The sequence below is a fragment of the Protomyctophum bolini genome, assembly GCF_963924005.1.
Source record: "Protomyctophum bolini genome assembly, chromosome: 15".
In the NCBI taxonomy this organism is placed as follows: Eukaryota; Metazoa; Chordata; class Actinopteri; order Myctophiformes; family Myctophidae; genus Protomyctophum; species Protomyctophum bolini.
Window position 1 is genome coordinate 24,987,482 of NC_137876.1, and position 26,305 is coordinate 25,013,786.

The following is a 26,305-nucleotide window of genomic DNA, read 5'->3' on the forward strand; positions in this document are numbered from 1 at the left end:
TGGCGTGAGACGGCATGAAGTGGACAGGACACCACTTTGGACAACCATTACGGACAGACGAAGCGTGATGTTTAATGAGGTGAACACAAGAAGACATCGACCTCCACATGGAGCCGGCCTGATCACAGCCGTCATGCATCATGTACAGGAGAAAGTTGTTTGGGTCACAACAACTTTGATTGATTGGATGGGAGTTTCCATGTACAATCGGGACCAAACAGACAGAAATGACAAGACATATTGTAAAATGATATTCTTCCTCATTGGTTCTTGGCATGCAACCTAACCGTAAGTTAGTAACCGGGGGGGAAAGAGGGGGGGGGGGGGGGGGGGGGGGTGAGACTCAGAGAGGCTACTGTGTTAAAGGCAGACATTACAATAGTAATGTCTGTAATTATCATTTATCTCACACATGCTCAGTTTAGAGAAAAGCTAAAAAACTAAAAAGCTAAAACTTCTTCAAAACTTAAAAACAATTAGTGTGACTTAAAGGTCAGACCCGAAATCTGAGCTTAAATATTAATATAATGCATAAATATCCATGCGTAATATTAGTTTTACACAACAATAAATAACAGTGGGACAAAAGCTTCTTATGGAACTAGAAAATTACTAATATAATGGCAGTTACACTACTCTAGTGCTTCATCTCTGCACCAGTCGGTAACGGGGGAAGATAGAAGCTAGGTTTAGCATGCATTCAGGACTGGAGACTGGTCCACTTCACCTGGAATCGTTCCGTCATAATAGAGGCATGCAGTATTGAGATGGCAGCTGGGCCAATGGGATGCAAGAATATCATTGTAAAATACACTTTGGAGGAAGAAGCCATAGTTCAGGACACACTGAATGCACAGGCAGATGACAAAACAGGACCTGAGGCCACCAGAATCAAAATAACCAACCTGGCACTTCAACTCAAACGGCCCCGCCTGGGCCATGTTCCCCCTGTTGAATCCACAAGTGCTCATCGCCAACGTCAAACGCACGAGTGTGTGTGTGTGTGTGTGTGTGTGTGTGTGTGTGTGTGTGTACAGTAGACAATAAGGATAGTTGTGGTAGGCAGTGTTAGTGTAGGTAGGTAAGGAAGGAGTCATACGAGTGTGACAGTGGATGAGGTTGAACATTTGGAAGAGAATATCGTGGTGGTGGTCTTCATTCACACGAGAAAACGCGTTTGACTGCCTCCCCCCCCCCCTACTCCCCCGACTGCAAGACGCTTGGAAATGTCTTTGATTTACAGCACAGTTGTGTAAACAATTTAAAATAAATAAAATTAAAACCCTTGTTGGAGGAACGGATATTATCTAAATAAAAGGTTTCCCCCTCGTCAGGTATAAACAGATGTCTGCCTGACCAACTGCTAATCAGAGGACACCTCAGAGGCGTCTAGGGGCCCAGAGTCTGGCTACTGTTCTGTAACCTCTGTCTCCAGCCAGCCAGTCAAGTCTCCTGCTGTTGCCAGGAGGAGAGTGAGAGGAGGCGGAGGAGAGAGAGAGAGAGAGGAGGGAAAGAACTCTGACTCTCCCAAAGAGGCAGAACAGATGCCAAAGTAATTCCACAACATGTGCTGACATTAAACATTACTGCATATTAACTTTCCATATGGATTGCAACTCAGCGTTTTCTCGAATGCCCGCAAAAAGAAGCCCGAGAAAGGCTCTTTGTCTTTGCGCTGTCTGAGGATTAATTTGCGATTCTCGTATTACATCTTTCCATTCCGTTAGTGAAGATATATGGGAGCAGACGTTAGACTCTCCCCCTGCGGAAGACTTTTCAGGGGAAAGAATCCCCACATTTTTTCCACATTTCCATTTTGGGTTTTCGGTATTATTTGGACTGAAACTGTTGGTATATCAAATTTCACAGAGAGACATTTTGTTTAAACTATCAACTATCAACAGATAATTAACACTAACACTCAATCTAACTCATTTGACATGTACAGTATGTAATAACTCTTTCTACATTTACAAACAATGACTATTGCACTTTAGTGTAGAATTCAGAATTAAATAGCAATATTGCCACAACTACAGTATATAACAATTTCACCATTTACAAATAAGAAAACTAGTTAAACCTTAATGCATCAAGAGTCATTACTAAATTATAACTGAGGGCTCTGATATAGCTGCCCAGCTGGATTTGGCAGGATTCCTGCCAAACCTTGGTTTGGACACAGAGTAGAGCCTTATATCATAAAATCAAATGTAAGAGAGAAACCACTAAACAATTACAGGGAAACATGAATCCATTAAATGACTTTTGTTGTATTTCTGGTAGGCTATATGCCCTGTTGTTGAAAGGCATATAATCGTAAATTGTAAATGAAATAAATGTGGTGTTTTATCCTTGCCAAATCTCTATGAGAAAATGGTATCTGGACTTACATAACCAACATAATTCCAGCCTAATTAGAACAGATTTATGCGATAGAGACACATCCAAAAATACAAAAGGACAAATGTCACACCAGATAAAATAAATATAACAAAAGTCATTTGACGGATAGGCTAACCATACACAGTTAATTAGCATACACATGAAACTGGGTATAACTTTATTCAAATGATCAACACAGACACTTGCAGTAATTCCATAATGATGGCTCTGAATTTAAAAACAAAAAAAGACCTACAGCTCAAACCCTGTAATAATTATTGCATAAGTGAAAAAGATACAGTGATAGGAAAACGAGAGGAGAGAGAGAGAGAGAGAGAGAGAGAGAGAGAGAGAGAGAGAGTGATGATGTGAGAGGAGGGAAGGGGGTGGTCGCATTTACCTTGAGCTTCAACGGAGGAGAACAGAACTGCAACGAAGGCAGCGGTGGCTAATGAAAGCCCTATCTTCATCTTTAGCTGTCGTGGGTCAGCAGCTCATAAATGAATCTGAGAGGGACAGACAGGCAAGGTGCATGAGTCTTAAGTTGCAGCCGCGATGGGCACAGAGCCTGGCAGTCACGAGTAGGCCTCTATAGGCGTATGAAGTGCCTGAATTTAAGAACCCACGGTATGACAGACAGATTGACACGTTTAATTTTAACCTGACTATCTGTGTGCCCCTCGTTTGGTTTTACATTAAGGGAGATGATATAGGCTACACAAGGACGCTATTTCAAAGCCTTAAAATCAACCAATCAACTAACAAACCAAGAATAATTATCATTAAATTTCGGATAATTTTTTTCTGCAAAGGACGTGTCACGTTACTTCGCCATATTGGTAAAACTCTGAAGCCAAATGCCATCTTAAGCATAGGTTGCGTGCCCCGCCTAGTGCAACAGCAGGCACACTGCAGTGAGGGGGCACATTCACTCACTGCTCCGCTGTGGCCCTTCGGAATAAGGAGCCCACCTCACCTCATGATAATAATCACAATTAGACCTGTGTCCCAGTTCCAAACTTCGACATAAATTAGGCTAACCATCTACAATACATTGAGCTGACAAGAACTTTAAATAATTGACACTGCATTATTTTATAGGCTAATTGATTAAGAAATGTTTTTAAGGGATCGATTTCGAAATGTAAAACAGACTAAGCTCCGATCCTTAGAACTCATTTAAACTAACGAACCAAGCAAGTTGTTAATTAAAATCGTGAAAAAGGAGTCTGAAAAGTGTAATTAAAATCGTTAAATGTATCAAAATTCGACCTGAAATTTGGGAGGAAAATGCCACAAAACGAACCAATTCGCCAGAGTAAAACGTTCCCATTCATAATAAAGCGAGTATACAATAAGCCTATACAAATCGCAACAAAGAAGGGAATGCCAACTCACCTAATCAACCCAAGAAATGAACCAACAGAGTTTGAGTGCAGCCTCCCAACAACTATATCAGAGAACTTTTCAGGAGCTGGGTGGACCCTTCTCTCCTCTCCGGCTACTGGAAGCTCCACTAGCAGATGTCCAAGAAGGAAAAGCCTCTTTCCAAGTGGGAAGAATCTTTCCACAACCGGCTACTTAATAGGGGGGGCAGTTCCCAGCTCTCATTTTACCATCATAGGGCTTTCTTACGAAACGGGGGGTATGAAACATCAAACATCCCCCTTGAGACTTTATGGAACTTCTGGAAACATTGCATTCTTCTCTGCATTCCTCTGGCATGGAGATTATGATCAGTTTTAAGTGGCTAAATAAACATTCGGGTCACATAGTTTGGGCAATTTGGGCAAACTGGCTGCGTCCAACTGGCGAGGGGCTCAACGTCCCGACCATGCTTTACACACATTATTGTCGTGGCGTAGCCTATACATTTATTTTATGCACATTTTCATTTTAAACTAAATCAAACTTATATTTGTTAGTTAAACTGTTGGTACAATGAGCCGAGGCCCCCCCCCCCCCCCCACGACTCGAGCATATGCGTGAGATTTATTTTCTCTCGCGCACGCGCGCACAGTGACACACACTAGCCTAGAGATATAGTCGAAAGATGTGCGCGTATCATTCATGTGTAATTTATATATCGAGAATTACATTGACAGTTCATTTAATCGGCATCCTCTATTGGTCTGTCAAAAATATTGTTTGAAAAAAAAGTAGGGCTACATTAGATACATCTGAATTGTTGCAAACTATCAATACAGAAGGGGCTGCCAGCATGACATTGTTGCAGGCTATTAGGTAGTTATTTGGTGCCCTCTAGTGTTCAAAACGAACACATGCACATCAGGGTTTAAGCGTTGCCCTTGAATCACCAAAACCAAGGCAGTGGTTTTCAACCATTTTTGTATCAAGGCCAATTATTTATTCTGCATTTGATGGCATTTAGCCTCTTGTCGTTGGATAAAATTGTCCACAATTCCATTCTGTATTGATGTTGGTAGTGGTACCACTAGGAGAGATTAAGTAATGCAGATGTTTAACAATAATGTAACTCTTCAGAGTTCAAGACCTATTCTCTTTATTCAGACCGCAGCCATCTTGCCAGCAAGGTGATACCTAGGTGACACTTCCCATAGACAGCCCATTCATCCAAACAGATAAGTCCTCTCTAATTGTATTAAACAACAAAATCACCAACATTGCAGCTGTAGAGAAAGCTTGAATTATCCTCTTTCAATCTGTAAAGTGTTTGTTTCATAAAAATCCACCATAGACATTTTATGAGCTAATTCCGGTCAAGAAATACCTTGCAGATGATAATGGGCTCTCTATGGGAAGTATCACCTTGCTGGCAAGATGGCAGCCATGTGAATATCATCAATAATTTGGTTACCAACTCTCCATCATTTAGCTGGGGACCACCTGGAACCCATCTCAAGGACCACTCGTGGTCCCCGGCCCACTGATTGAAAATAGCCTCAGTCCCAGGCTTACTCAAACCACTGCCATAGACCAGCTGTTTAACCAAGCACGTCGTCATTCATTTTATTTGGCATCTTTAGGTACTCCTCACAGCAACCACACCTTACTTTAATGAAATGTTCACACAGGATGCTTTGATCTGTGGGCCAGAAAAATCTGTTAATGCCGGTAAGGTTGTGTTTTCAATGCCATGAACACAGTGGAAATAAGATTGGCTAGTAAGTGGTCCGATTTAAGCAAGCATGAATTTAAAAGACAAACACTACTGAACTCTGGTATATAATTTATTATCTCTGGCACATTAATTGTACAATCAATAAATAATGATCCCATGCATGAAACATATTGACATTGACAGGACAAATAATCTCCCAGATTACATATCTGCACAACAGAGAAGAGAGTAATGTGAATTATATTCAAGCTATGTCGCTTTAAAACCACTAGATAAAGTCTAGTTTTCCAGTATGGTGGTTCACTATGGTTTCTTGGGCATGGCTGCATGATACAACGAATATAGAAGGTAGCAAGTGCCTGTGAAGAGATCAAACAGAAGAGAACAAACATTAAAAATGGACAAAAAGATGGCACATAAGTCAGTTAAATGTTAGCATACTTGTTTGTTCAGTAACAGAGGTCTTCCCCTCATTCAAGCTCTTTAGAAAAGCAGAACATATAAAGCTCAGGATACTATTTCTCAGGGAAGAGAGAACCCCCAAAAGATAAGCTTCTAATGTTATAGTGACGGGTTCCAGTTGCATTTAGTCTGCACACTGACATTTTACTTTCAATATACTAATGAGCTGCCATGATCCCTGATACTTAACACTCTATAGCAAATTATTGCAATCCAAATAGATATTTAACAAAAAACATCACTTGATTATTTTACACTGTTAAAAAGGACATACCGGCAGCACTGCCAACCATGGTGATTCTGTACATAATTGCATCCTTGGTGCCTCCCTTCAGGTGTACGGGGACGCCGTTGTCTTCCTGTTAATGCAGGAGGCGGGTCATTCCCTCGTCACAAACACATCAGTCAAACAGCCTCACTCACAGCCCACACAATAAGGATGAATGTTTGCACTTTCAAAATTAAAAGCACCTTTCCATAATACGGATATTAGCTTGCGAGGAAACAAATATAAAGTTAATTCGAATTCGTGTATGGGGAATAAAATCTAAAATAAAGAGCATCATGCCTTTCAAAGTAATGTGCAAGGCCAAAAAGAACAAGTGTTTTCCTACTACATTGTTAATGCTCAGCTGTTTTCCAAGCTCACACCACCTCAACAGCTAGGAGGTAAACTTACCGTTTACATCAAAAGAGATCACCAAAGCAACTAAGATACAATAGTATGCAGTGCAGGAGCAATGACGTTGAACTATTATATGAGATTTAAAAAGCAAAAGTAGGCTGGGTGTCAGACTGTCAGCAGCTGTGGACATGGTTATTTCTAGTACTATATTGCAGGGATCAGCAAAACCATCCTCTGTGGAACATCGATTTGATGCAGGCTTTTTGCTTATCACTCTGCATGCAAAATTAGTACATGTTCAGCCGCAATTACAACCTACAGTAGCGACAAAAACCATGATACTGTATATACTTATCTGTCAGGCTACAAAGGAGACATACTCTAACAAGTCTCCAGAACCTAGGAATAAAGTACACACTTTAACATTATCATTAACATTATTTATACTTAAGGTTTTGTTCAAATACAAAGTAATGAAAATGTATTCAACGACAAGATTAAAAGGGCATAAAAAGAGTAAACAAGATGATCAGATTGGGAGATATACTCAGTATTTACATTATTGGGTTCTGCATTGTACACAAAAATCAGGCCATTCCTAATGACAACTGATGCATTTTAAACTGTATGTTTTGTATCCAAAACATTAAGACGTACTGCGTGGGTTTTAGATAAGATGAGTTACATATTACACTTTATATTCCTCATACTGTTGAAAATATACATATACCCTGAAGAAGACAACCCGTTTGTCAAAACATTGGTCAAATAAAACGTTTTTTGGCATCCTTTTCTTTTGAAAATATACATCCCAACATATTTTCAAAATCAATTTATACCATGTCATCTTTTGTATACGTTTTAGCCCAAATCGGAGCAATGGTTTCTCAAAACAAAAAAATAACACCGCTTCTAAAAAAACTAGATCCACCTATATTGTTATCACATAACCCACTAGAATGCATACAAGGATGTATGACTGTTCTCAATTGAACGGTATTGCCTGATTGATTCTATACTTGGTTGGTTGCGCTCTGTTAGCCTTGCCGAGCCATGGGCCCCATACTAGGGCATCTGACTTACCCCCAATCCAACCCGTGGTGCCGAGTGTCAAGCAAGGGTCCCATACAGGTATTTACTGTGTTTGTTATGAGGCTGGGGATCGAACCCTGACCTCCCAATCTCAGGGCCGACACTAACCACAAGGGCACTGAGCTGGCCCCCAATATAGCCGATCTACAGTCAAGCTCACAACGCTGTTGGCTATTTGTGAGAATATTGTTTACCAAGTAACTATTATCTGGCTGAGTGGCGAGAGTTTGGACAGAGGCACTCGGCCTACAATTTCCGCCAATTCATTCAGCCATCAGCACTAACTGAAAACACGTTTGCTTCTTCTGTCATCAACTCGTAAAAACAGCAGCAACTAGAAAAAGTGCCCCTCGGGGCACAGGTCTCCACCAGGCCAGGTCAGGTTGTGGCCTCCTTCGGCCTGTTGGAGCCGAACTAGCTAACTAGGCACTACACCACATACTGTATGTGGTCTTAGACCCTTCTCGAAAGACAACATTGTGTCTACTTGTACGACATTGGCGAAGCCGTTACTCCACATAAGTAACATGTTTCCAACTGATGAAAGGTGTGTGATGCGAGTCGTGTCCAGATTGTTGTTTTTGTCAATCATTCTTATATTCTTTGGCAAGTTTACTTCAAAAGTAAACAAAACTTGAAAAAAACAATACTTTTCTTGAGTCTAGAAATTGTTGGGGGCGGGCATTCCCTTTCAAACTCAGATTTTCCAAATGTAAAACATATTGTTTATAACAATGCCATATAATTTATACCAGAGGTACTTTTCTTTCACATTTCCATCATTTGAAAGTAGCTGATGCCTGCCTTCTCTTTGACGCAAACAAAACCATGTGAGCTTACTGTTAAAGTTACATTGTTCACCTTTAAACAAACAGTTCCACTGAAGTGGAAGAGTCATTACCCAAACAGGTAATTATGTCAAACAAACAGTGCCTCTTCTTTTAAAGTGGTCACTTGGGCAAGTGAAGCTTAGCTTATACAAAAGTAAAATCCTGTACCTCTGAGAATGTACAAATGAAGTCAGGGTTTTATAACACTGAGGATTTTACTTAAGTGCTGCTAACAATGCCCTGCTTAGGCTTGGAGATGCTGTACCTGAAAGAACTTCTGTTTATCTTTGATTTTGTTCTCCGTCTGCGGGCACTGTCGCAAAACCATGTGAGCTTACTGTTAAAGTTACATTGTTCACCTTTAAACAAACAGTTCCACTGAAGTGGAAGAGTCATTACCCAAACAGGTAATTATGTCAAACAAACAGTGCCTCTTCTTTTAAAGTGGTCACTTGGGCAAGTGAAGCTTAGCTTATACAAAAGTAAAATCCTGTACCTCTGAGAATGTACAAATGAAGTCAGGGTTTTATAACACTGAGGATTTTACTTAAGTGCTGCTAACAATGCCCTGCTTAGGCTTGGAGATGCTGTACCTGAAAGAACTTCTGTTTATCTTTGATTTTGTTCTCCGTCTGCGGGCACTGTCGCAAAACCATGTGAGCTTACTGTTAAAGTTACATTGTTCACCTTTAAACAAACAGTTCCACTGAAGTGGAAGAGTCATTACCCAAACAGGTAATTATGTCAAACAAACAGTGCCTCTTCTTTTAAAGTGGTCACTTGGGCAAGTGAAGCTTAGCTTATACAAAAGTTAAATCCTGTACCTCTGAGAATGTACAAATGAAAAGTCAGGGTTTTATAACACTGAGGATTTTACTTAAGTGCTGCTAACAATGACCAATGGCGGCTTGGAGATGCTGTACCTGAAAGAACTTCTGTTTATCTTTGATTTTGTTCTCTATCTGGTTGCGGGCACTGTCGCTGAAGGACCGCTTGGACAGCTGCCGAAGACCCTGTTGACACAAGGAAACAATGACAGGAATTTGAGCAAACCCAAGAGACGATGCATGACAATGACAACCACAGGTGGATTATATAGATGATAGAGAGAGCAAACAAAACGATCACCAGCACTCACTTCCATGTCCTTTTAGGAGATTTCATTATCTGGCACAGGCAGCAAAACAATGGAGGTGTTTGGAGTCTTTGGACAACATTGTTGTGCTACCTGTGCCAGATAAAAATCTCCTAAAAAAGGAGGGATGTTTTGGTTTAGTTATTAAAAGACAAGTGCCAGCATTCCTTTTGCCGAGATAATGAGAGGGCTGGTGGCTTTGGCTGCATCAATATTCAATTTACAGAATTAATTTAATTTCAAGTGATCAGTGCTGAGTGGGAAGTAGATTGGCTATAAAGGAGTTGTCTACTAGTTTAACTACATTTTTCCCAGTAGCTTGTAGGGAACTTCACAACTTTCTGAATGCTCTGGTACAAAATGCCAGTGCCCTTGACCAAGGAACTGGTCCCCGAGTGCTGCATGGTGACTGGCTGCTCACTGCTCCTCATGGATGGGTTAAATGCAGACTGAGAGGACAAAATTCCCAAGACTATAAAGTAAAATAAAATGATGTACATACTAGGTTTCAGCTAATTTAAGTAATTTTCCTGGGTAGCTTGTGAAAAACTACTGCTAGTCTGCTACATCACTACCCATCACAATAACGACATAATTCACAGTTGTAATGTAAATAAAACCTTCCTCCACAGATGGTTAGGAAAATAATTTAGTTCATTTAATTTCATAACTAATATAAACTGATTGACTTATTCTGTGCATTATTCTGATTGACAGCAAAGTGATGAATAATATACACTGTTCAGCTTGACTGGCAATGATAAATCACTCCAGTCTGGTAAAAGTAGGTTGCCCAGTACACCCTGTTTACACCACCCTATCACTCAATGTCATAACCCACAGTAGCTCTGTTCCATAGCTCTAATGCAACACATTAGAGCTATGTTACTATCAACTTCCGCCACTCGCATGAATGCAGACCAGCCTCTACTCTTTAGTGTAAATAAAAAGAACGTTTTTGCTACTCACCAAAACAAAGGCGGGTTGTGTCAATAGAAAGACTACTTTCCTTAGTGGAAGCACTCTGCCCCCCACCACACGTATAAACTGTACTTTTTTTTGTAGTTACTCCGCTGCGCCCTCTACTGATATTGCCCAGAGAACTGCCTCATAGAGAATATTTTTCCTCCGGTGAAAAAAAAATCCCTTTTTGGCCAAAAAGTACCGTTTATAAGTTTTGATATTCTCACTCCCGTGCGCGGGTTTTCAAATCCCAGCAAATAAACAAAACGACGCAACTACTCACCGAAACAAAGCCTGCTAGACCTTGGTAAAAGTCTATTCTCGTTTTACCAAGGTCTAGCAGGCTTTGTTTCGGTGAGTAGTTATGTTTGCTGTAAGCCCTGGACCAGGGCTAGGTACAAAGTAACTTCAATTTTAGCTAGATATTTTTACTAAGTAAATTGCAGTAGGGGCAGCGGTGGCCGAACGGTTTGCAGAGCGGTCTTGATATCGGAAGGTCGCTAGTTCGTATCCCTGGACCAGCACGTTAAAATTACCACCGTTGAAGTGGCCTTGAGCAAGGCATTGAACCCAGGTCCCCTACCATGAAATGTTCTATGAGCAGGGCCTGGCTGTAAACAAGTTCTTGAGCTTAGTCCAGTTACCCTGGGTAAACATGGTAACTTTGCTTTGCAGTGTATATGCAATATGTATTTTGAAAGATAAGAACCTTTAATGTAAGAGGAAAGGAGGCACTGGAGCAACTCAAGACAGTTTAAGGCCTTATGTTATTATCAGGGTCACAGGGTGCAAGTTATGCATCAGTCTCTCAGTCACATATTCGTCACAAAGATGTGACTGATACGTACGAAAACGTTTTTTTTTTTTATTGCACCCCGATAATAAAATAAGGGCCGAGTTGCTCCAGTGCGTCCTTTCCTCCTGTAACCTGTCCTGCCTCAGAAATGCACCAGACTGGCCTGCCATAGGCTAGAGGCGCGGTTGGAACTCCATTCTGCTTAACCTTTAATGTAACTCAGGTACATACAATGGTTCACATGACTGATGACGAGCGTCTGTAACTGTAACTATAGTACTACTATAGCTTAGTTTATAGTGTTTATAGATGTATTTTAGGTAGCTTGCCCAACACCAATGACAAAATACGAACAAACATTACCATTTGATTATGTTTATGAATTATGAATTGATCCAGACATTAATTTGCTAACGTACTACCCATGGTTCACAGGACATGATAATCATGACAGTCATGTTTCAGGGCTACTAACGTACTAGCTTGTGTTTGCAGCTAGTATATGCTAAGCTAGTAAAAGACATTGACAACTTGTCGTACTTATATTGAATGTAAACGTTATTAAAACATTTCAGGGTAAATAGAATCACGTTGCAACACATACAGTAGATCATTTCATATCTTACCATAAGTTGTCTGTACATTTTGACAGAATGTTTGTGGAGTTATATCCTGGATAACCTTATATATCACACTGAGCACACGACAAGGACACAAGTATGGGTAACTTCTTCTACGTTTACTGTCTATGTGAAACTCAAGAGACGTTGGGTACATTACCGCCACCTATTGCTCCGGAGTAACCTCGCCTCACCAGGCTTTCCTAGCCTGACACTCAGCCTGAATTTTCATTTCGTTTCACTCCATCATTTTTTAATGTGGCTAGCGATTCAGGGGCTGGAGCCAGGCTAAGGCTTTCCACCACCTCGGAGGAAAAGGTGGACAGTAACGAATTACATTTATATCACATGAGTGGTTACAGGCAGCCGACTGTCTGTAATAAGTAAACACAACTTTTTATTAGTAGTAGACTTTCAATCCACTACATTTACAGGGACTTCCAAAGGCTATAGAATGAACCACTTGAGCCCTAGGCTATTTCTTAATGATATAAATGTAATTATTTTATAGTGAAATGTACTATATATATCACTAGTTTATTTTTTTTCTTTAGGTATTAACAAGCACTTTGTAACTGTGCAAATGTTTGTTATTATTCCTATTCACAAAGTCGTTATTTTTTACTGCTGTTCAACACCACTGTGCTGTAAAACACCGTAGAACTGACATACAAAACCAAACACACAAAACATTAACTTGGGACATTATTGTTACATTCACAATAATACATAAACCTTCACAAACAAATACAATACTGACCACTTTGCCTGCTTGCACATCACATGAATGGGGGGGGGGGGGGTTGGATCCTTCAGTCTTTCTTGAAAAACCCTCTTTGTTTTCTCTTCTTTTCTCTATTTTACTTTACTTCATTTCTTGTACTTAACTTAACTTTCTTCTGCTTTACATTTTATAGTTCACTTTACTTCTTCTGGTCTACTTTGCTTTCTTCCTTCTGCACAGTGCACTCTCCTTCAGTGTAATGAGACCATAGACTGAGACTTCTGCCCTCTCTCACTCACAAACAGGTGTAACCAACAAGCTTAATTATCAGAACACAGATGCAAGACACATAATTGAGAACCCACTAGAACCCACTCAGTGTGTTCGAGAGCGCCCCCAAAAGGACACATACTGAAACATGAAAACCTTGACATGGCTGCAGTAACAGTCACTGCCAAGTCAGCCCACACCACAAGCCGAACCAGGAGGAAGTGTTACTGAGAAAATGCTTTTAGCGTTTATGCAAATACTGTATAGTCATGTATGTAGGCCTACTGGAATAACTTCTAGTATGGCAGCCTATAAGGGAAAGCTACAGTACGGTGAAGCGCTGTAGTCAAGCATGATGACAACACTTCATGAATGCACAGGACTATAAAGCTATGAAAGAACAGAAAATGTCAGACAATTGGCTATATGCATTAATACAAAATGGATTTCAGACTTTAGATGTTTGTATTACATATAGCCTACATGTAGTGTTCATTGCAATGATTTAGCAATGCCCTGAAAACATTTATTTTGCCAATGTTATTTGCATATAACTAACTATCTGCTATCAAATCAAACGACACAAATGACCAACACATTGACCAATGTATTTTTAATATGGTCATAAAACAACTCACCAGAACTCCTGATTAATAATGCATTTATAAAGAACAAAATTAAGTTAGGTGCAAAAAAACTAACAAATGAGACACTTTTAAAGTGCATATCATTGGTCAAGAGTGATGTAAGAATTTGATTAAGTTAATTAAAATAGATTACCTTTACAGAAGACTGGACAGTATTCGCAAAAAATACACATTAGCTCATCAGTTCAACAAAACCTTAGGAATGCCGCAATCCACACAAACATTTGTATGAAACCAAACAGTGCCATAAATAAGTTTTATTTTTGGTATAATTTGTCATTGACCATATATTTCCCCTGCAAGAGTAAAATACTTAATAAATGTTTTCCATCAGCATACTAACCCACTGTGAGCATTCCGTCCGATATTCAAGCCAAGTTGAAACAGCTAGAGGTATGTGTCAGTGGGACACAGCGATACAATCATCAGCAGGACATATTACAGTACAGGATGGCCACACAAAAACTCACTTTAAAATCTCAATTTAAAATTAAAAATATATACATCCTTCAATAAGCAAGCCATTCACAATGCACTTCTCAGAGAACACAATATATACAGTATGGATAAATACAAAGTAAAACAGAACAGCAGCAGCCATCTTGAAGCTACACCACATGCACATAGACACAGAATCCAAGGCTCCAACACTCATGCCATGACCGTCGACGTTAGCCAAGCATGATGGCACAATTCTGGTGCAACACAGAAGGATAACATGAATTTAGCCCCCCCCCCCCCCCCCCCCCCAATTTGTGGAAGGTGGTGGTTCTCAACCTGTACACATTTTTTTTTGGGGGGGGGGGGGCATCCCAGATGACAGTTGACTGACTGTTTATGGAACTTTTTAATACCTCAAAAAAGACCATTACTGCTCAAACGTAATCAACAAATTATCCTATAAAAGCTGGTCAAACATTGGCAAAATTGTCAAGTTAGCGGTTTTTGAATAATTTTTAAAATAGACGGTCTACACTACAAGCGGTCTACTCCTCATGTGAGGCTTCGTGAGCTTGTAGATCTGCCATTTTAACAATATGTATTCATGTAACCGATGTGGGCATCAATAAACGCTGCGTGCAAATGCTCTGAACGTGATATCCAAAGCACTCCTCAGCTCATAGAATGCCCTCTCAATGGACACAATCCCCAATGCTATACAAGACCATGCAGTCTCCGAAGGTAGTGGATGAAGAACTGACGACCATCACCCCTCTCCCCGTGTTGACACAGTGGTTGCTGCAGAGGGTTAGAAGTCGCTTTACTGCCGAGTGCAAAACTCAGCAGTAAAGAGAGTATTCCAACGTAACACAAACATACATTTACAAGGACCAGTGCATTCAGGCTGAAATTGACAAGCAGTCCAGAATGGGGCTCCACTGGGCGCCCAGGCATGCGTGAAGTGGTCTCTCAAGACAGATGCAATGTCTCCCACAATTTTCAAATATATCTGTACTTCGAAAGCTCTGAACATTTGTAGAAAATAAAGTGGATGGCATGTCAATTCCCCACTTGTTTGACCCGTGCGGTCATGTAAATGTACTGGACTCCAAATTAGTCAATTCCTAGCTGCTTACCGAAAATGGATACCGGTATTCAAAATCTTTTAAAATACATTTTGTCATGTGTCATTATTGGTTGAATACCATGTGGAATTACAGACACACATTACACATTATGTAGCATTAGAAAATTGTGGAAGAGATACTAATGGCTTGAGAGACTAATGGTGCTTTGGCGATACATAATCCCAGCTCGCCATGCCATGGCTCTACCCTGCTCATTTGCCTTTCCATTAGTACCTGGTACCAGGTATCCCATACTTAACAAATGAATTGCTTCTGACAGAATTCTCCGTCATATGAAATCCAATGATTGTCTGCTTCTGACGGAACACTCCGTCATTTAATGTTTTTTATCGATATGGAGCGGTTAGAGTGAAAATCAACATTCAACTGACCTGGTTGCTAGGCAACGTCTTGGTCACTCCCAGTACAAGGACGAGTGCACACACACGCCATAGCGATCCATAATAAGTTGAATCTTTGTTGGCTATTCTCTCTGAAAAATGCGCCGCTGTCCATGGTTTTGGCCATACCAAACGGTGACATCTAAATGCTGCCGACTACTGGTTGTCCGAGAATCTATGGATGAGACTGCATGGAAGCTCATAAATTGGAAATACCGTAGTTATGGCCACCCACTGGTGTGTTAGTAATCAGTGAGATTAGACGGCATTGTGTCTGTGTTTACTGTAATAAGGACGATTAGCTCTAAGAGTAACAAGATGTAGACTTTATTAACATTAGCTTCCTGCTCCGTCTTTGTCTGTCTATCCATTGCACTTAAATATATAGCATTAGCACGGAGCAGTAGGGGCACATCACCAGTTTTGTGAAAAATCTGGTTTGATTATTTGTTTTCCTGTCAGGTAGCGTGTTTTTCACAAACCTACTTTGGGTATGTGTATATTATCTGCCCATGGTTCACCCTGACATTAAGCTCCGCTGTGTGTAATAATAAATTAAACATTTGATATCTTATTTATTTAGTTGTCTCTTTTTGTGTTGCGCTCTTAGACAAAAAAGGTTTAAACCAGACGTTGAAAATGAGAAATGAATCAGTGTTGAGCAACTGCATGACCTATTTCTTACCTTGAAAGGGATAGTTTACCAAAACAAAATAACTTTTTTTCTTATCGATTACTCAAATTCATGGATTATTTTGTTGATGTTTTTGTCGCATTCCTAAACCAATAATTTGATGACCAGCAGTGGGTCCCTATGGAGAAACAAAGGAGACTCTTTGGGGTGAGTAATCGTTAGAAAATAATTCTGAGGGTGAACTATCCCTTTAATGACAACAGAAACTGTGACTAATTGCATGTACAGTATAGGTTAAAATGGAGATTATATCCAGACATCATTAGCACTTTGGACGGCAGTTTTCATATGACGATAGCCTACGGGAGGAGGGGGTACTATGGGGGGGCCCCAGTGCAGTGGAAAACCAAAATAAACTGAGCAGAGTAGAGTAGTGGCGTGGCGTGCCACAACTATGTATGGAAAAGTGACATAAGCATGAGGTTATAGGAAGCTCTGTATAGGAAGAAGTTAGTTTGGAATATCTGGGCTGCTGTTGCGGCTGCCATATTTGTGGTGGATGATGAGCAGAACCACCCCGAGGAAAAAGCAAACAGAGCCCACGGTGATGTACGCGATGCCCAGGAAGGGGTTCTTTCCGCCCATCCAGGAAATGGTGCTCAGGATCATGCGCTTCCTGCCGCCAAAACTACGCACAGGGTAATCTGATGCATATGGTTAAAGGAAAGGAAACTTCAGGATCAAGTGAAAAGTAAAGGAGGGTGCAAATGGTTCACCTAAAATATATGAATTTAAACATTTATATGGCAACTCTCACCTATGGTCATGAAGTGTGGGTCATGACCGAAAGAATAAGGTCGCGAATACAAGCGGCCAAAATGAGTTTTCTTCGACGGGTGGCTGGCATCTCCCTTAGAGATAAGGTGAGAAGTTCAGTCACACGAGAGAGACTCGGAGTAGAACCGCTGCTCCTTCGCCTGGAAAGGAGTCAGCTGAGGTGGTTCGGGCATCTGGTTAGGATGCCTCTCGTCTCGGGCACCTCCCTAGGGAGGTCCTCGACGCACGTCCCACTGGGAGGAGACCCTGGGGCAGACCAAGGCACAGTTGGAGGAAATACATCGATTCACTGGCCTTGGAACGCTTCGGAATCCCCCAGGAGGAAGTCACTAATGTTGCTCTGGAGAGCAACATTAATTGATGTTGCCTCCGCGACCAGACTACGGATAAGCGGTTGAAGATGGATTTATGGAAGTAGTACATTAAAATATTGATTGTTGACAACTTTACCTTGATTACAAGTCACTGCTTTAGAAAATACAGACAATTTCAGGAAGAGGGAAGCAGGCTGTAAGGGCTGACTCTTATTTGAAATGTACAAACATTGCCTATTAACTAAAATAAAAAGGATACTATAGGTGACCTCGAGGACGTATTTGCCACTGGGCAGAGTTGGAGTCATGCTGGACTTTTTCTGAATGATGCGGTACAGCTTCCGGAAAGTGGGAAGGGCGGCGGTGCGCATCCACACGATAAAGTCCTCGTTGATGAAGCCGTTGTTGTCTGGGTCCAATGGGTCCAACTCAAACACCGGCTTCCTCCAGTTCACCGGCTTGTTAGTGCCTGGGAAAGGACGAATGGCAATGAATTTGTTATCATAGCGTCTTCACTGGCTGTGTGTCAAGCAGGTCATTTGTATGGCATGTAACGTACCTTGGAAAGATAGGGTGAGGTTGCCGTCTCCGCCGGGATTCCTGAACTTCACGTGCTTGTCTGTCCACCACGCAATGCCCTTCTTTACCAGAGGAATGCGGTTTTTCGTATTGTTGGCATCAATGTGAAACAACTCCAGAGTGTCTAGGAATCAGAAATATTGTTAAACATAAATGTTTGTGGCCTATCCCTCCATAAAAAAGGCGAAAGCCACACAAAAAAAAATACATAAAAGTTTGTTCCCACAGGTCAATGTGATACAAGGTTCTGGTTGAGAAGGATGTCATCAACATTCCTTTTACCGATGAGAATAAAAATGCAAAACTAAAAATGCTGCTACATTAGTTTTACTCACCATTAAAAAGGCTGTTTGCAATGGCACCACATGGAGCGATAGGCAGGCCATCACTGGTACGGTATGGCATACATTCAAAGCTTGGGGTCTGAAAATAGTGATGTAGAAATTGAATTTATCGCAAGGATAAGAACAGGCCGATCTTACAAACTCAAAGTGTTGAGCTGAGCTTCTAGATTGTCCATCAAAACAGGTGCACCAAAGTTAGTTGTTTAATTAAGAAAGGCTGTAAAGCCTAGTTCAGACCAAACAACAAAATCGTATTATAACGTTGCAGAGAAATATCACAGTGGCCTGAATCACCCAGTTCCAGGTCAGCTGATTGAGTTATAAGAGATTCAACTTGCTGAAACGCAAGCAACAAGTTGCAACACATTTCTGATCACACAAAAATATTGCTCACATGAATCTGCCATGGTAACTTTTCTGTGTAGGCAAAGTACAGACAGTCTGTAGATGCATGGGCCTTTCAAAAAAAGATTGCCTTTTCACAATGTTTGCTTCTTTCGTACTTAATATTAAAAAGGTCTTAAAAGTCACCAATTGTAACTTCAGAGAAATGTGCAGAAACCCTGTAGTGTATAGACTGCATGTTGGTTTGTTTACTTTTGAGTGAGAAAAAAACAATGTTGCATGTTAACACATTGACTGCTACAGGTTCTAGCGGACCCTGGCTTACTGGTGCTGAAGGCTTAACATGGGCTTTTTGAACTTTTTGGGGGGCCCACAGCGAGGGGCCTCTTATAGCGAGAATCACAATCGCATAAATAAAAAGAAAGCCCAACTTGTCCACTTCAATTTTAAAAAAAAAATATGATTCTACCATCTTCCATTCTGGAGATATTGACCTTTTTCTAACACCTGCTTTTGCCTGCACGCTGCTTGTGAAAAAAAACAACAGAGATATGGAGGCCTGAAGTTGACAGACATTTCAGTTCAGTTTTTTTAGTTCAAAAGACCGATATAAAATTGAGCACAAATAATATCCTATACAAACCATATACCGAATGAAAGCCCTGAATGTCTACTTTTAGGAGGAAAACAGTACACATTGTACACATATACAGTTTGTCACTAATTGGCTATTGAATGCAGCTTGCGCCCACCAGAGAACTTTAGAGAAGGCATGGACCCGAAGAACTATTATTCACAAAATAAGGCCTATAGCGACATGTACATACTATATACCGTATGAAACAGTAGACTCTCTGCTTTCATAAGAAAAATACCACCCAGAAAAATCACACCCCTGTGAAGTGAGCAGTGCAATTGCACTGCTCACTTCACAGGGGTGTGATTTTTATTATTATTACAGTATTAGTATTTTTCTTATGAAAGCAGAGAGTCGACTGTTTCATACGGTATATAGTATGTACATGTCGCTATAGGCCTTATTTTGTGAATAATAGTTATTCAGGCCCATGCCATCTCTAAAGTTATCTGAAAAAGATAATTTTAGAGAGCATGGACCTAACAACTAAATATTCACAAAATAAGGCCTATAGCGACATGTACATACTATATACCGTATGAAACAGAATACTCTCTGCTTTCATAAGAAAAATACTAATACTGTAATAATAATAGAAATCACACCCCAGTGAAGTGAGCAGTGCAATGTTGCACTGCTCACTTCACAACATTGCACTGCTCACTTCACAGGGGTGTGATTTTTATTATTACGAGTAAGACGCGCGAACGCGGAAGGCGAACGCAGATCGTAAATTGCAATAACAATTAGAATAAATTACAGACATGATCTGCAGGGTGTCATAGTTAGTGCTTGGACCACGCCAGCTCCATATATGGTCACAAAAGACGCCATCACACTCATGTCACCATGACTCAGCCATAACCATATAAGGAGTCCCCAAAGCAGGACCACGCCATCACACTCATGTCACCATGACTCACAAATCACTCAGCTCCATATATGGGCACAAAAGGGCCAGGTCCACATATACAGTAAGCGGGACAGACAGACACACACACACACACACACACACACACAGACAGACAGACAGACAGACAGACGTGATCTGCTAGGTCTCATAGTAAGTGCTCATTGCATTCGCAATTACAGTATTAGTTTTTTTCTTATGAAAGCAGAGAGTCTTGATGCACATTATCTGATCATAAAACGGACTTGGAAACTTTCTTCAATCGTAGCCCCATATGTGCCCTCTCCCTACGCTCATTGAACTCATTCTGTGATTCGAGCTACAAACAATCGCAGTAACGGGGGGGGGGGGGGGGGCAACTAGGCTTTGAGGAAATGATCTTGCATAATCAACATTATTGTCGATTGTCGTGTGCCGCTCCAAACATGTCCAGACATACCACTAACCTCATCGATCCAGTCTCGCGTATCTATAAGGTGAGACGCGAGACTGGATCGGATTGTGTCTGGACATGTTTGGGAAAAAAACAAGAAAAACAACGAGATGGATGCGGCAGCAGCAGAAGCAGCACGTCAACGTATTTGGAAGAAAAAAAACGAGAAAGCACCACCTGTCGTTGCAAGACAAACACCCGTATGTTGCTGATAGACAGATAATAATCGATCCGATTTTGTCCTGCCGTTCATTTTATCACATTAGGTGCAGGGCAGGCTGCTCGACGGTGAGTTTATAATAGCCTGTTGTAACGAGAAAGGGGGATGGATTGGATGGTTGGATGCCAGCAGCGCAGCAGCAGTACGGCTTGCGATCAGCGACCAACGTATCATGGCGGGCCCTCGATAATGATGTGCAATCTGTCCATGACTAACTCCACATGTGTCTGGCAAACGTTACGTTATGAAATCAAATGCCGATCGTTGCAGGTTTATATACGGGCAGAGAGCAAATCGCGTTGTATCTTGTTCCGAGAATGAGAGCGCAAGCCTTGCAGTTGAAAGCAGTGGGGACTCGGGAGTGGGGGGGGAACTGCCAATGCGATCCAAGAGGAAGAGACCCCCCCCCCACCATTCTCCCTCGGGAGAAACCATGTAGAAACAGGAGGGGAGGGGGAATCGAGTGTATTCACACAAACAAGAGCATTGTCCCATCCATTTTAGATCCCCTGACATCTGCGTTGGTCTATGCCGGACGGCCGTATCCATTACGTCGTACGTCCTCGCATAGACCAACCAATAGGCGGTGCCAGACGCTTCTCAGACCAACACCTCTTTTCAGCAGGGGGGGGTTTTAACTCTTTTTAGAGCCGATCGGTGTTACATTATGAGTTGTCCGGGCGCAAATATAGTTGAACTATAGTAATCAATAAAAAAACGTTTTTTGGACCATAAAACGTATAAAAACGTTATGCGCTTCTTGCGCTTGGCTATAATAAAACGTTTAAAAACGCTTTCAGCATTCTATGAGTTAAGCTAATGATCTGGGGACCCCCAGTTTGGGAACCAGTGGCATAGAGGCCCTAGACTAGAGTATACAATAATAATTATATAATAAAAATAGGTTGACAATCTATGGAAATGGTAAATGTTATGGGGGATTCTGTTGAAGTGTCAATGTCTCATCATATGTGGTCTGAACTAAGCTAGCTTAAGTTGAAAGCCAATATAATTTATTTTTAAAGTAGATCAAATAAAATCACTCATCATAGTCATAGCAGAAACTCAACTTTACTTACAAGTGACTGTGGTTGACCACATAAGTCAATGAAAAAAAACATACAAAAAAGAAGCAAGAGAATAAATAAACAAACAAGAAAAGACAAAAACAAATGCAATATACAGTGAAGGTCACAGTTTCTCAATACAGTTGAAGGCCAGGGAGAAAACACAAGTCTTTAAAAATAAAAACCTCTAGTGAGTACCGGTAGTAGTGACTGGGCAGAGCAAATATGTAGAGACAAGCTGTTCATGAGCCTAGGCTCTGGTGGCATACCTTCAAAGATGACCTGTCACCATTCAATTGGCTGTCATCCCTCGACTTCACATAACGCCTGTGGTTCTGGTAGAAGTTGGACAAGCCATAATACATGAAGACATTGCTCTGCAAGGGAGGAGAGGTGGAAATGAAGATATATCAATAGAGGCACATGTAGATATACCAAGAAATATTTTGTATGATTCACCACACAGAACATTGTATGTTTAGTCAACATACAATGCACCGTGTAGGTTGCATCATGCTGCTTTCAACTAGCGGCGACAAAAGCTTCAAAACGACCAAGCCTGTCTCAGCTACATTGCTGCCGAGTCGTCATTGAAGTGTTACCACACAGGTTAAATAGCACAGGGAACTACATAGTTAGTGTCAAGAATGACATTTTCTTCCTTTTATGGAACAGAGCAGGAACTTGTAGGGAGACAGTGATGAAAACAAAACATACGACTGATTGACACTCCACTGCGTCATTCGATCACTGAAAAAAAGTTGAAGCCATTGACACTTCACTGCGTCATTGGATCACTGAAAAAAAGTTGAAGCCAGTTTAACTTTTTCGTAGCTCGTCATACCCATCATGCAGTGAAGGGACGTGTCGCATGTCATTTTGTAGCTTCATGATACGTGATTGTAGCCTTGTTGCTTCATCGTTAGGCTTAATTTCGTAATTTGTATAAACCGACCAGTTGTTCTTCCAATACATACAGTATACAGCAGTAAGTAGAATACTAATACTGTATGTATACAAGCCACTGAAGCCAGGGAGGATTGTTTCTCAGGACAATTGTGAGCCAACAACACTAAAATAACAACATATGAATCTGCCACAGCTAGGCTTAATGCATTTATCACTCTTTGGCGTTTTCCAGAAGCGCTTGCGATGAAAGGTAGACTTAAAAATACAATGTAAGTGCAGGGGGTTCTGTGAGTAATCGATAACAGCCTTGTGGAGATGTTGCTGGATTGACTTCTTAACAGCATGCTCTAAGATGGACTAATCAATTATAATGAGTGCTCGAGCAAACGCTTGAGTGTCTCTTCAAACACAAATAGATGACTAATGGACACCATCTGCTGCCAGATTTATTTTCTGGTACTGTGGTACACAAAGTAAAATCCTCTGTTTTATTGGATCCTTTTGTAACTCAGATAATGTACGTTTGTACATTCTTTTAGTTAAACCAATACAGAAGATTTTATTGTACTGAATACTGATCGAAAGCATCAATAACCCATTTAGACCAGAGGATGATTCTACAAATGCCTTCTAAATCCTGACTGTTTTCTGAAAAAGAAAACATGTTTCAGTCATGTCGATTTCAAACATTTTCATGTCAAGGACCCCCAAAAATATACTAATTGGTCGCTGACCCCCATCTGAAAATATGTTGTTCCAGGGACCCCCCAGAAGCAAAGATTTTAGTTAAAAACGTTTGCTCTGAAAGAATATATATTCAAAGATTTGCACTACAATTTCATGATTTTTCAGAAATAGCAGACCTACAAGCTCGTAGCGTGGCACTTGGTGCCGCGATATAGATATAGATCTGCTATTTTTCAACAGCTAAAGCATAAAATCATGCTTAAAAAGGGGTCCCCGTCCTGAATGGGCTTATCAGTCTTAGGCCCAAGGGAGCTCTTCTCACCTCAAATGGTTGCTCCAGTGTAAAGTTCACAGCGCAGTTGCACAGCGTGGTGCTGTTGAAGCTGAAGTTTTGAGCGCAGTTGTAGCATGGATGAGCCACGTTGTCATCACCAGTGTAATCGATCTGAAAACACAAAAGTTGACAAAGTTACAGTAAAAACAAAACAAAAACAAAACATTGCTGCAAATTAGGGATGCAGCTGTCGATTAACTAATTTTGTTTTACAATGTGTCTTTTGTTCTTTTGTTCTAATTGTCACACACACACACACACACACACCCACACACACTGCGCGGTGTGGTATTCCTAAAGTAACCTAAGAAAATTATGCATAAACGGTTAAATCTAACCTTATTCCTAACCTTAACCTGAGTAAAACTATATCTAAACATAGCCCCAGTAAAACTATGCCTAAACTTAACCCCAGTAAAACTATGCCTAAGCCTAAACTTATTTCTAACCATATTCTCAGTAAAACAAAATAAAGAATTTAAGAACCGTCGGACTGAGCGGTCGGTGTGAGGTCGGCGGAAAAATCGAGGGGCGAGATGTTTTAGGGGGGACCGTCCCTGATACCCCCCCCCCCCCCCCCTCCCCACCCCATGATCCCCTTAAACAAGGACACGCATGTATTTCTTTACAGAATTGATTGATTGATTGAAATCTTTATCAACAGTTTGCAGAATTACAGTACATTTCAAGCACAAACTCAATACAAAGACTGTTAACTGTGAGTGGACGACCCAATTAAGCCTTACACTTGTTTACAACAGGGTCCACATTGTTCAATTCATCAAAACATTTAGAGACAAACAAATAGACACTTCTATGTATAAGCATATTAACAAAAACAACACACATCATAGTAACATTAGCATAATAAGTTATTAGTTAAACTATAAAAAAGACAAAAACATAAAGTAAGACAAAATAAAACATATACATCATAGATGATGGGTGTGCATCTTCAATCATCACAGGAAATATTCAAAATCGGGGTCACCGTCTGTCACTGAATGAGACCACAATCCCCACATCCTCCTCCTGTTGCAGTAGGTTACCAACACTTTTATCATTTCGTAAAAAGTAAATAAAAAGGACTCCATCTAGGTCTTCAAAAATAATGTCTATACTATTGTCACTCCCATTCATCCCCACAATGTCACTGTGTTTGTTATAGGGAACAGCTAATAGAGGTTTCATTTGTCAATGTCAACTACCAGTAATACAGTGAGTAGGCAGCGAAATGCAAGTGTGGTATGGCCCCCATATGGTTCACACTGCCACTGCCAACATAATCATTATCACAATAATAAAGATGATGATATAGATACAGAAGATAACGATAAATAGATAGATATTTAAAAAGACCCAGGAGTTTATTATTTACTGTCAAATAGTGACAAATACTGGTATTCATACACAACAAGCAACAGGAAACTCTAGTGTGATTTAAACTGTCTCTTAAGTCTATAATAATAGTAGTCTTGGATCAAGACTATAATAGATGTATTTGATCAATTTTCACATTTTCATATGGTAGATATAAAATATTAAAATTACATCTATGATGATATAACGTTAACGTCACTCATTGCAGCAGGCAGCAGCCGCATTTAAAGCCAAGTCAAGTTGTCTTCTTTGATGTGCAGAATCTCGTCCATATATTTACACTTTTTATATTTTTATTTCATTATTATTATTATTATTATTACCTCAAACTCTTTGATGTTGTTTGACGTGACGAAGAGACCGATGCCGATCGGGATGAAGATGAGGCCGATGACGAAGAAGGCCGGGAGGACGGTGCCCGCGGTGAGGATGGGCTGCCAGGCGGGCAGCCTCTGCTGCTTGAACGCCGTGTTGTCCGGCTTCTTGCTCTTCGCCGCGGCCGCTGCGGCGGTGCCCCCCACGGCGGGCACGGAGTGGTTCCCGTCCTCCTCCTTGGCGTTGTAGCTGGACGCCATCATGGTGGCGGAGAGAAATAATAAATAACCGTTCCGTTCCCCCGACCGACGTCGCCGCAGCTGGGGTTCTGTTCTTCAAGACTTCAAGGCGACAAAATAAAAAAGAGACGCTCCGGTTGGAGGAAAAGAGGATGTTGTGGTTGGAGGCGTGTGTGTTATTCTAAACAACCATTCATCATAAACTGCTTGATTTCTGCCTTGTGTTGTTACTGTAATCTGACCAGTGTTGCCAGGTTTTGCGAGAGAAACAAGCAAGTAAACAGGTCTATGAACACAAACCCATACTGTACCCATTTCAAAGTTGTACACTGTACAGTGTACAACTTTGAAAATAGACGATCTATAAACTTACGATGCGACGCGTTGTGAGATCGGTTATTTTCAAAAATTCTTGAAGTAAAGTTTAAAAACGTGGAATTTTTTGTTAGCTCTGGTCCATAGACCAGAGCTAATGTTTTTTAAACATTTTAACAACAAAC

At 40.8% G+C, this 26,305-nt stretch overlaps 3 protein-coding genes across 5 annotated transcripts in view; all 3 read right to left on the reverse strand.

Moving 5' to 3' along the window:
* Window positions 1-3,943, reverse strand: part of col12a1a (collagen, type XII, alpha 1a) — an 87,896-nt gene extending 83,953 nt beyond the window's left edge. For all 3 annotated transcript variants that reach the window (XM_080784557.1, XM_080784556.1, XM_080784558.1), the window contains exons 1-2: window positions 3,784-3,943; window positions 2,786-2,891 (exon numbers count right to left, since the gene is read on the reverse strand). In XM_080784557.1, coding sequence (XP_080640683.1) covers window positions 2,786-2,855 — 70 coding nt within the window. In that variant the 5' untranslated portion in view covers window positions 2,856-2,891; window positions 3,784-3,943. The remainder of the gene's footprint in view (window positions 1-2,785; window positions 2,892-3,783) is intronic.
* A 1,641-nt stretch (window positions 3,944-5,584) lies between these two features.
* Window positions 5,585-12,140, reverse strand: LOC308330004 (cytochrome c oxidase subunit 7A2, mitochondrial-like). Its single transcript, XM_080784599.1, has 4 exons — window positions 12,018-12,140; window positions 9,421-9,510; window positions 6,225-6,309; window positions 5,585-5,847 (listed from the first exon to the last, which is right to left on the reverse strand). Exons 1-4 carry the CDS (start codon window positions 12,033-12,035, stop codon window positions 5,792-5,794), a joined length of 249 nt encoding a protein of 82 aa, XP_080640725.1. The 5' UTR covers window positions 12,036-12,140; the 3' UTR covers window positions 5,585-5,791.
* Window positions 12,141-13,894: 1,754 nt separating this feature from the next.
* On the reverse strand, window positions 13,895-26,058 carry LOC308330154 (cell cycle control protein 50A-like). The gene is made up of 7 exons (XM_080784882.1): window positions 25,575-26,058; window positions 23,860-23,982; window positions 22,211-22,318; window positions 18,321-18,408; window positions 17,966-18,109; window positions 17,666-17,875; window positions 13,895-16,959 (listed from the first exon to the last, which is right to left on the reverse strand). Exons 1-7 carry the CDS (start codon window positions 25,827-25,829, stop codon window positions 16,766-16,768), a joined length of 1,122 nt encoding a protein of 373 aa, XP_080641008.1. The 5' UTR covers window positions 25,830-26,058; the 3' UTR covers window positions 13,895-16,765.
* Window positions 26,059-26,305: the final 247 nt, after the last annotated feature.

Excerpts from the sequence above, each read along its gene's own strand:
- LOC308330154 (XM_080784882.1), bottom strand. The coding sequence starts at position 25,829 with ATGATGGCGTCCAGCTACAACGCCAAGGAGGAGGACGGGAACCACTCC. Across the intron at positions 23,983-25,574 it reads ACAACATCAAAGAGTTTGAG|ATCGATTACACTGGTGATGA; the intron begins GTAATAATAATA and ends TTGTGTTTTCAG. Across the intron at positions 17,876-17,965 it reads CCTCACCCTATCTTTCCAAG|GCACTAACAAGCCGGTGAAC; the intron begins GTACGTTACATG and ends GTCCTTTCCCAG.
- LOC308330004 (XM_080784599.1), bottom strand. Across the intron at positions 6,310-9,420 it reads ATAAACAGAAGTTCTTTCAG|GAAGACAACGGCGTCCCCGT; the intron begins GTACAGCATCTC and ends CTGCATTAACAG. Across the intron at positions 5,848-6,224 it reads CATGGTTGGCAGTGCTGCCG|GCACTTGCTACCTTCTATAT; the intron begins GTATGTCCTTTT and ends ATCTCTTCACAG.